The sequence below is a fragment of the Varanus komodoensis genome, unplaced genomic scaffold, assembly GCF_004798865.1.
Source record: "Varanus komodoensis strain SLA01 unplaced genomic scaffold, ASM479886v1 scaffold24, whole genome shotgun sequence".
Taxonomy (NCBI): domain Eukaryota; kingdom Metazoa; phylum Chordata; class Lepidosauria; order Squamata; family Varanidae; genus Varanus; species Varanus komodoensis.
Genome location: NW_025335641.1, coordinates 7270023 through 7280412, shown reverse-complemented (window position 1 = coordinate 7280412; position 10390 = coordinate 7270023). Strand labels below are relative to the sequence as shown.

Sequence of the window (10390 nt, the reverse complement as noted above, 5' to 3'; positions counted from 1 at the left end):
GTTAGCGTACCAGCTTGCAAAGATGGACTTACCTGTTGTTCCAAGGGGTCATTCCACTAGAGCAGTGGCAGCATCCTCTGCATTTGCCATGGGTGTCCCAATCCAGGAGGTCTGCAAGGCTACAACTTGGGCTACTCCGTATACTTTCGCAAAGCACTATCGCCTTGATGTGCATGCCGGAAGAGACTATTCCTTCAGGAGGGCTGTTCTTTCTGCCGTTCTTCAATGACGACACCGCCCACCACCATCTCTGGTAAGCTTGCTATTCACCCATATGTGTGATGCACAGAGGCCACGACGAAGAAAAGCAGGTTGCTCACCTGTAACTGATGTTCTTCAAGTGGCCATCTGTGCATTCACACAACCCACCCGCCGGCCACACTTGGTGTCGGTGAGTGGTTTCTTCAACAATACCGTATGATACTGCTTCAGTACCTGATACTTTATTATGTCATTGGTACCGTGGGCTATTGCAGCGGTACCTGATAAGTTGTTATGCCATCTTCTTCCATAAGGTGGCGAATGTTCAGTCTCCAAAGACTGGAGAAAATGGCGGACACTCCGCTCTATATATACTACCGAGGGGGAGGGGAAGGGAGTTTTCCCGCCAAAACCGTTAGCTTTCAATCTTTCCGGCCTAGGCACTGCGCAGGCGCAGTACCCATATGTGTGAATGCACAGATGGCCACTCGAAGAAAATCAGTTACAGGTAAGCAACCTACTTATTTTATAGTACAGGCATTTCCTGAATTACGAACATCTGAGTTATGAAAAACTTGTGCTTAAGAATTAACTGCCATAAAGTTTATTAATTGAAAATTTTGAGTTAAAGACAAGCAGTTCATGCTTCTTGGAGTTTTGTGGCCTACTGTGGAAAATCATCTTCACCATAGAGAGAGAGGAAATGAAAGCAGAGGGAGGGAGGGCCTCCAAAGCATGCCTTTCTGCCCTGCCTATCCAAAGAGGGAAATCTCTTTGCCATTTCCTTGCTGCAAAGAGGCGGCACTGGTGAGTTTTGCGGGGGGGGGGTTCATGGTTTTTCCATGTGGGTCACGTGCCCCTAACTCCCACAAATGTGGAGGATCAAATGTATGGAAAGGTTTCTTAAGTGTTTTGCATGCATTTCATATATGTGAACTGACTTGCATACAAATTTAACTTAAAGATGTTCTCAGGAACAGAACTTGTTCATAACCCAGAGATTGCCTGTAAATAAAAATCCATGAAATGTATGAGAATGATATTCCTAGAGTCTGAACCCACAGAAAATCTAGATGGAGATTTGGTCATATTCGAACTGTATTATCAGGTAGAGGGCTTCAATTAAAACAGCACATTTAATTGCTTATATATAAGCAAAACATAGTTTTTGGACATAGTTTTTGTAAGTAGTACTTATGCTGTTATATAGGAAATGTGAGTTTACCCTTAAAGCAGGAGAAGATAATGCAGGATTAAACATTTGTGGTGGAGGAATCAGTTAGAATATGTTGTTCCTTCTTGTGTTCAATTTTAAAGCTCTGCATGAAAAATAAAGTCTAGAAACTTTTTTAAAAAAGGGCTGAGCCTTTGTATGATGTTGCTCACTTTTCCTCACTAGAAATTACTAACTATTGTAGAAAGATATAAAAATAAGATAGTCCCTATCCACAGGCTTATGGTCCAATACAATGGATGTTCAATGGATATTGGAATGCATAAAGAAGAGAAAAGCAAGCATATCCAGGAACCAAGTTCATTAAGTGACATAACTGTTCTTAGAGTGACCAGCAGGAATGGCTACTCAGGAGAGAGTTCTGGGAGAAGAGAGGCCAAAATGGCAGTTTGTACAAGGTGACACAATCAGGTTGGCTTCACTGTCTTGTTCTCTCTTTCAGACATGTGACATAGATAGTGTCAGGACAATCGGGGTATTTGCTGATGCCTCAGATTATAAAATAAGGTAACTTAAATCCACAGAAAATATTCCCCTTCCCCTTGCAGCCACCTGTGCCCTATAGATAGAGCATGTGGTCTAGTGTGGGAGGGTGTGGCTGGATGGCACAACAACTGGGTGGATCTACAGCTGGCTGGAGAATCACACCCAAAAATTGCACTTAGAGATTCCACATAAAACTGGAGGCAAATTTTGAGTTAGGTAAGAGAGGTCCCAATCCTTTGCCTGTGTTCTTCAACTGTTTATTAATAACTTGAAGGAAGGAAGAGGTAGGGTATGCTCATCAAATTTGCAGTTGACCTAAAAATGAGTGGAATAGCCTTATATATCAAAATACATTTGAGGGCAGAAACAAACCCTAAAATGATCATGATAGGTTAGAAAACTTGGTAAAAAATAATAGCATGAAATCCAGTATTCAATTTACATACAGTGTTAACTGAAGAGAGACTAGTGCAAATATCTTCATTTATGAAAGAGAAACCAAATGCACAGGTGATGGGGGTTATCTGGCTTGGCAGTAGTGCATATAAAACAGTCTTAGAGTTGTAGTCAGTCACAAGTGTGTATGTATGTTATAATTTATTACCTGTAAACCTGTCCAGGATGGCTTACTGGGGTGGTTAACAAGCCATCTGCAGCCTTAACCCATGGTTTTGAGATGGCTTGCCTGTTACCCCAACAACCACTCATGCTGCGTTTACAAGCTATAGCATGCCCTGGCTTCAGCTAAAATATTCAAAATGGTGGCTACTGCAGCAGTAAGAATCCCTCTGGGGAAATTTAGTCACTGTGGCTTCTCATTGCATGCAATGCAGCTCAGCCTGCCCAAATCTGGACACCACATCTAGAAGGATTTTGATAAATTGGAATGAATTCAGAAAAAGGTGGCAATAGTAGTCAGAGGGCTAGAAGAATTGTTATGTGAAAAAAGATCAAAAGGAAATGGATATGTTTAGCAATAAGAAACAAAGAACAAGGGAGGAATTGATAGTACTTTTCAAGTTACCTGAAAAGTCACATAGAGACTTTGTGCTATTGGGTGGTATAAAAAAGTAGTGAGAAATAATAATAAGATGTTAAGACACAAAAAAATGAGATTAAGCTTTAAGCAAAGCTGATTTTGGTTGAACATCAGGAAAAACTTCCTAGTGGTCAGAGTAGTAAGACAAAGGAACCAGCTACCTAGGCAGGTGGTTGGTTTTTCTGTTGCTTGATGTATTTAAGCAGAGACTGACAGGAATGCTTTACACTAGCTTGAACTTGATGGCCTAAATTGCTGATTCCACCTCTATGACTACATGATTCTAAGTTAACTCATTCAAGCCCGTATATTTCTTTTTTCTTGGTACCTAAAATGGAAAAATTCTTATCATTTAGCCAGAAGGATGTCACTAGATAATGTTACTTTTTTAGACAGGCGGAATAGAGCAGCAAGTGAAAATAAGAGGTCTTGGATTGTATTTTCTGTATCTTCTAGACCCTTGAGTTCTGTTAAAGAAGGTAATTGTTTAGAAAGATCCCCCCCCCCCGAAAAAAAATGCCTGGAAAAATTATGAGTCGCTTATCTTTATCCATGTCTTTTCACATTTAATCCTGCCATGTAAGCACTTCTGCATCTGTTTATCTCAACCATTTGCCCATCTTCTTTTGTTGGTGTTTAACTTACTCCATATTGCATCAACATAGACTGCAAGATACTGCACTTAAAAGTCCACAGAGAAAGCGGTTTCTGAAAAAGGACCAGTAATATCATGGTAGCATGCACTGTACCAATTATAATTGTGCTGTGCTGCTCTTTGCCTGTTCTGAAAGAAAACTGCAGTGTTATCCTGAGTTCCTGTCCTAGCTTACTGAGTAGTATAGTCAGGATAGTATTACAGTGTTGCTTCTTTTGGAAAAACAGCATAATGGAAGGTGAAAAGCTGAGTAAACATTGTATTACCTTGAGTAAGGTGCCCCATAGATTGCAGACTTTTAAAAACCATAGTTCAGGTCTGCATCAGATTTCCATGGATGGAAATTGTGTTTCTGCTGCCTCACCTGCAAAGCTTCTTCCAAGAGTTGTGGGATTCTCATTGAAAGGCATGGGGATAAATGAGAGAGAACAAGACCAAGGAAAGGTTTGGAGGGATCGTACTTATGCAATTCTGGTACAACCATTTGATATTTTATAGTGATAATGTACAGTATTGTATTAGTTAATCATATGGAATAAAAGCATAGCATATGTTAAAGCAAACATATTTACATATATAGGTTGTCAAATGAAAACTGCCATGGTGATGGATTATATAATTTTAAGTATTTGTCAATAGATATTGGATATAAGCAATTACTATTACAGCACAGAGATATGTGTATAATCTTCTGTTTCAACTGCACTTATAGAGTACATCATGCAAGGATTTCATAGGATAGTATCACTCCCACAGTGCTTGTTTTTTAAAAAAAACTTTGTAAGCTACAAAAATAGAAGCAGTCTTTATACTGATGCTCTAATGCTTAAGCTATATGTGAAAATATTTGCATTTACTCTTCAGTAATGCTTACTACCATTATCCTGATCCTCCCTCATTGGTGTCTATCCATATATAACACTTTATTTTAAAAAATAGCAAAACGCTTGCTTTATGTTTTTCATATTACTAATCTAGTAGAAAGATGAAGCAACCCAGTATCTAAAATCTATGGTGTACAAGAGAATGATGTGCCTAGTACATTGAGCAGTTACTTCTGATTTTTATAAACTCAGTTGATCAAGTCCTCTTTACAGCCAGCTTGACTGTAGGGGCCTATCCAGTGCATAATATAAACCTTTCATAGGAATGTCTGATCACTTGGCAATACCACTTGGCATTGTGTGCTGGTCATCAGGTGATAGTCTCTTTCAGCCTTGCACTGATCAGGTATCCGAAATCATTACTTGTTTTGGCCATGTTTCTTGTATGGTGTATAGAAACTTGTGTAGTCATTTGGTGTAGTTAGTATGCTGGCACCTTAAGCTTTTGACTTCTTGAGAATATTTCACATTAGAGTACCAGAACTATTTTACCTTTCAGAGCTATGCAGGAGAAGCGAGAGTTAGATTATACCAAAGCTGGTATAATCTCATCTCCTAAGAGCATTTGCTAGTGACAGAAGTCTAGTCATTTGATAAGAACTGTTTGCTTGATGGGAAGAAGGGTGGAGATTTTGTTTTGTAAGGTAAGCTATCTTGGGAAACAAAGGTAGGACTGAATCAGTTTACAGTAGTGAGATTCTATTGTAAGAGTCCCGGCTTTGTTGTCCAGATCGGTGTAGTCGTTAATATTCCTTCAGTGTGGTTTTGGCATTCTTATTCTTGAGAAAAATGCATGGATATAAGTGCTGTTTAGAATTTTGCCCTCTTTAACTTTTGGTGAAGCCTGTCCTTCATAAAGCAACCAGAAAAAACTGTCTGCTTGGTGTGGCCCCTCTTGATTCCAGCATAATTCACAATGTTTCATTCTGAAGTAGACATGTGCATGCTGAGGCTGAGATGCCTTCAGTGCACACAGCCAGTACATTTTCTTTCCTAACAATTAGGACATGAAAAGAAATACCTTGTTAAGGACCTTTCAGGCAAATTTATCTATGGATTTCTGTTTTTAATGTTTTGAAAAATTTGAGGTACAGAAGAGTGCTTGCCATTCAAGTCTTTAAAGATTAGCTTGACTCACTAGATTCCACGTATCTTTTTAGGTGAAGTGGCCCTATGAACATTAGGCCTTACTGGCAGTCAGGTTATAAACTGCAGCCTGTTCTGCATCATATTTTCTTCATGTCATAGAAGAAGATTCTGTTTATATTGTGTTTAGAGCATTTTACCATATCATGAGACTCCTTTAGCATACAGAACAGAAAACACTTGAACGTAATATATTCAAAAGTTCTAGTTGTGAAGTTTGTCAGAGCATACTTTACATTTAATCATTGATCTTTTTGAGTTCTGGCTGCATGATAAGAACAAATTATCTTGATACTTCAGATGTAATAAAAAGCCACCATATTGATAGAATTCATAAGCAAAGCATGATGCTTATGGGATCTGTTAGGTAGAATGGCTGAATACTATATATTATTTGCTCACCAAATATACACATTGTAAAATGAAGCTTGAACAGTAGGTGTTAAGCATGCAAGTTTATTTGTGCATGGAACTTGCATTTTTTTTCAAGTTTTAAAATTTAATATACAAAAATGAGAGCAAAAGGACCGTCAGCATTTGGGGGGGAATGTATCAGGAAAAGTGTTCAGTACTTATATACATATATATGAACTTTTTTCTTTTAATAGCCATAGATTGTAAGCAAAAAAAATCAAGATCAAGATCTGGGAGCAAGAAAAAAATTCTGCCATTACCTCATGGTGCTGATGAAGTTTACATTCTCCGGTGCAGGTATATGTGGGATTATAGTGGGAAAACAAGAAGATTTCTGTTTTGTTTGACTACTAAATCTGTATTCTGTATGTGTGCCTGAGAAGAACAAAAATATTGATGATGATTGTGTTTAAATGAAGACAAGTTTTTCTTTATATTGCAGAATTTACACAGAAGTAGATTCTGTCACTTGCATAATGTCTCCAAATACAGACATTGAGGAATCTTTTGCTTGTTTAGACAGAAAATTGTTGTACAGCATGGCTAGCTGGGGAAAGATACGAGCTGTATGACTTTTTCCCTGTTTAAACATGCATATGATGCATCGCAGCACTTTGCATTGGCACATACCAATTTTTAGTTCTTCAAGTTACAGCTGCCATGTTCTTGCTGTCAAAGAGCTCTTTGTACTTGCTAGAAAGTACTCTTGAGCCTTCATCATGAGTGATATTCTGCTGTGAAATCTCAAATCAGATAAAAGTCTTGGGTTTTTGCATGCTTTTTTTCTACATGGCAGTGCAAGATGCATGTAGCATTACCCCTGACCAAGTAAGTAATCTGTTGCTATTAAAAGGTGCTGGTGGGTGTGGGTGACTCATTTTGGGGGGCATAGAGGTACCATGTTCATGTAAATGTGGTGTAGTCTTGTGCACATGTTGCTTTCTTCTTGGCTGGTGAAGGAGATGTGCATGCCTGAGCTCATGCACAGTGAGATTTCTTTCCAGGTCATAAGGAGAAAATAGGCCCACAGATATAGCTGCAAATAGCATTTGAATGCTGGGTCTACTTCCACGACTATCCCCAGCCTCCAAGAACTCCCCTGCTCCACCAGAGGCCCCACTCATGAACACTTCCAACTTGTTTGGATTAAACATGTTCAGCTGTCATGTTTTGGAAATGAGTCAAGAAGTTTTAGCAAAAAATGCTTGTTAACTATCACTGGTAATGATAAATTAATCAGAGTATAAAATGTGTAATGCTTTAATTCATAAGAACTTTTTATATGTCCAGAGCAATCTAAAACTATCATAAAAAGGTCAGTGGATTTATACTCAGGGAATCTATTAAATTTAACAGCAATATGTACACAAAAGTTTTCTAAAGTTGTTTGGTCAACTAAGATAATATTCCTAAGCAAAGCTAATGTACCTTGTTTGGATGATTTTAAAAACTGCACAGGTTTTGTGGTCTGGTATTTCGAGGGCCCTTGTCTGTTCAAGAAGACTGGATAAAGCATCTGCAGCGCCACATTGTCAACGCAAATCTTCCTCGGACTGGGGCTGGCATGGTGGAAGTAACTTCACTGCTTAAAAAACCTGCCTCAATTTCTGAAACTTCATTTTCTTTCCTGATGGCTGAAGCAGCTTCATAGACCATGGAAACAGTTCACATTACATTGGATGTACATTTGAAATACTTTTGTTAGTTTTTTTAAAGTTAAAATAAATTATCTGTTTATAAAATCTGAAGCCGGATAATGGAGAAAAGAGTGACAGTTAACATCCAAACAGTTGAGTACTTAAAAAGTTACCGTAAGTAGTCTTTATATTTTATATAGGGTGGATGATGTGTTTTTAAAGTTTACTATGTTTTTTGTCAATTACTGTGTTCACTATTGATACAAACCCATCACACATAAGCAGCTGTTTTTAAATTGTTGCACATGGGTACTTAAGACAGGTTTTATGAAATGAAAACATTATTTACAGTGTTATCAGAATCAATGCTCTGTTTATTAAAAATCCCTTGCTTAGTAAAATATTATATTTTGTTTGTATGTATGTAGTGTTTTGTACAATACCAAGAAATGCTAATGCAATTTACTCAATTTAGGGCATTAAATATCATATACTTCATAGTTCAAAAGACTGTTCCATTCAGATAGGGCAATTAGTACTATCTAGCTGTGTAAGTGTTTTTTAATCACACAAGACTTTTGTACTAAAAGTGGAGGGAAACTTGTTAAACAAATTTCTAAAAATTATGTACATAGTACTGGAACCTATTTGTGGTAAGGACATATTCTTTACTTCACTTGCATTTCTCACTGACAATAAAACGGTGCATCCATGCTACCTCCAACTTTGTCAGCAGTAGTGGTATTTACCCTTTCCATTTGTTGCATCACACACTCACAGTTTTCTTAATTGTAAAACTTACTCTTTTGTTAACAAATCTGCCTTTTAATGCATTGCTTAAAGGTATGAGTTGCTTCCAGGAAATTTTTGCCTCTTATTTAATGCTTTAGGAATGGACTAAGAAGCATTATTCACTACATGGCTTAGCCTAGTTTTTTTCATTTTGCAGTTTAGAAAAGTCATTACACCATTGGACACAAATACAAAAGTTTCTACATATGAAGAGAATGTTTACAATTTGAATTTTAGAACTTGTTTTGGATGTAATTATATGTATGAAAACTGTAACACTATGCTCATGCTAAGGACCTATTTACAGAATTATTGAAATAAATGTGCTGTGGGGATGGAAAAATATGGTGCAGGTGTCTTGGTCACAATAAATATTGGCTGTTGACAAAAATGAGATGTCACTTTTCAACACATAAGCAAATTCCTCTTTGAAAACTGGTTCTGTAATGCAAGTAATGTTTCATTTTATTCATGTAGGGTGACTAATACTGTAGTTAAGCCAAGGAAATGCATTGATATTGTTTTGAGTGTAAATAAAGTTATAAAAGCAGTTGAGATGTAGGAGTATTTTGGTGGAGAATATACATACCTCACAACCGTTGAAATTGCTTTCCTCATGGTATATCTCCTTACCAAGAATATATCTCTCTAAATAAAAAGGTTAAAAAGAAAACATTAAATGTCTGTAATGTGAAGTGTTTCTTATATTGCATTATCTGCAAGATAACATATTGACTTTTTTTGCCTGCTTTGATTTCTAAATCTCCAGGGGATTTCATGCAAAGTATTTTTGATCAAAATGTAATAATTGGTTCACAAGTAAAATATATCTGTTTATTGTATATACTGTGGCAGTTTGCACAACATGACCGCCCACTGTGAGTTACAAACTTGTTTTAAAACCAGTACAAAACTGTAAAAGAAGGTATTGGAACCACAAGGACCCTCACATAAACCATCTTCATCTGATTTGCATAACATGACAGTCTCTGAGTGGGTTATTTGAAATCATGGCTGCATGTAGTGAAATCAGTGGGGCAATCTAGTCATGACTAGAGTAATTCCTATTGATTTCATTTTGCCCACACTAAGCAAAGACTACACTAAGTCTAGATCCAACCTATTGTCCAGGTTGGCATATGGCTGCCATTTTGAAAATGCAACCCTTCTGTGGTATCCCGTTGTGCAAACCCAGCAAGTATGGGTTGTGCAAGGGTTCTAGGGCTGTTTAGCATTCCATTAGCCATTCTCAGTTTGCACAACACACAATCCTTGAGTGGATGTTTCATATACCATTGGGACTTGTGGGGGCCATGGCTTGTTGTTGGTTAAATAACCCTTGGTTAGCCACAGTGTCACGCAAACCTGATAAATGAATTGGATCCAGAATTAGTCATGCTTAGTTTAGACACACTTGAATCAGTAGAATTTAATTAAATCATGACTAGTTTGCCTGTTGATTTCTATGTATCACCAGGTCTGGATCCATCACAATCTTTTACATTTTGTTAGCTGTTTTAAAACCAGTTGGTATAAATATCTATGGACTATGCCTATGGGAAATTGAAGTACTGGGAAGTATTTGTAGTGGGGTGCAAAAATAAATATGAGGATTTTTACTGTGCATGCTTGGGTAGTTTGGAAAAGAAAAATAGTGGTTTTATTCAGTGGGCTACCTCTGAATACATCTACCTCTGTGCTAGCTAACAAAGTCAGATTGCATTATTCTATTTTATTATTAGCACTTGATTCTACAGTGGGTCTTTAAGTGGTGAGCTGCAGGATTTCAGAATGAAATTCAGGCTCAGCTTTTCAGCCAATACTTGCCGAAGTGGAGGATTGCAGGAGGACGAGCCACCACAAGTGACCTCCTTACCCCAGTGGATCAACCTCTAGAAAAGC

General features: G+C 37.6%; 1 protein-coding gene across 17 annotated transcripts in view; it reads left to right on the top strand.

Annotated features, from left to right (window-relative positions):
• ZNF644 (zinc finger protein 644) overlaps positions 1 to 9163 on the top strand; it is a 79734-nt gene extending 70571 nt beyond the window's left edge. For all 17 annotated transcript variants that reach the window (XM_044432539.1, XM_044432550.1, XM_044432538.1 and 14 more), the window contains 2 exons: positions 6254 to 6356; positions 7518 to 9163. In XM_044432539.1, the coding sequence (XP_044288474.1) occupies positions 6254 to 6356; positions 7518 to 7710 (296 nt within the window). In that variant the 3' untranslated portion in view covers positions 7711 to 9163. The remainder of the gene's footprint in view (positions 1 to 6253; positions 6357 to 7517) is intronic.
• Positions 9164 to 10390: the final 1227 nt, after the last annotated feature.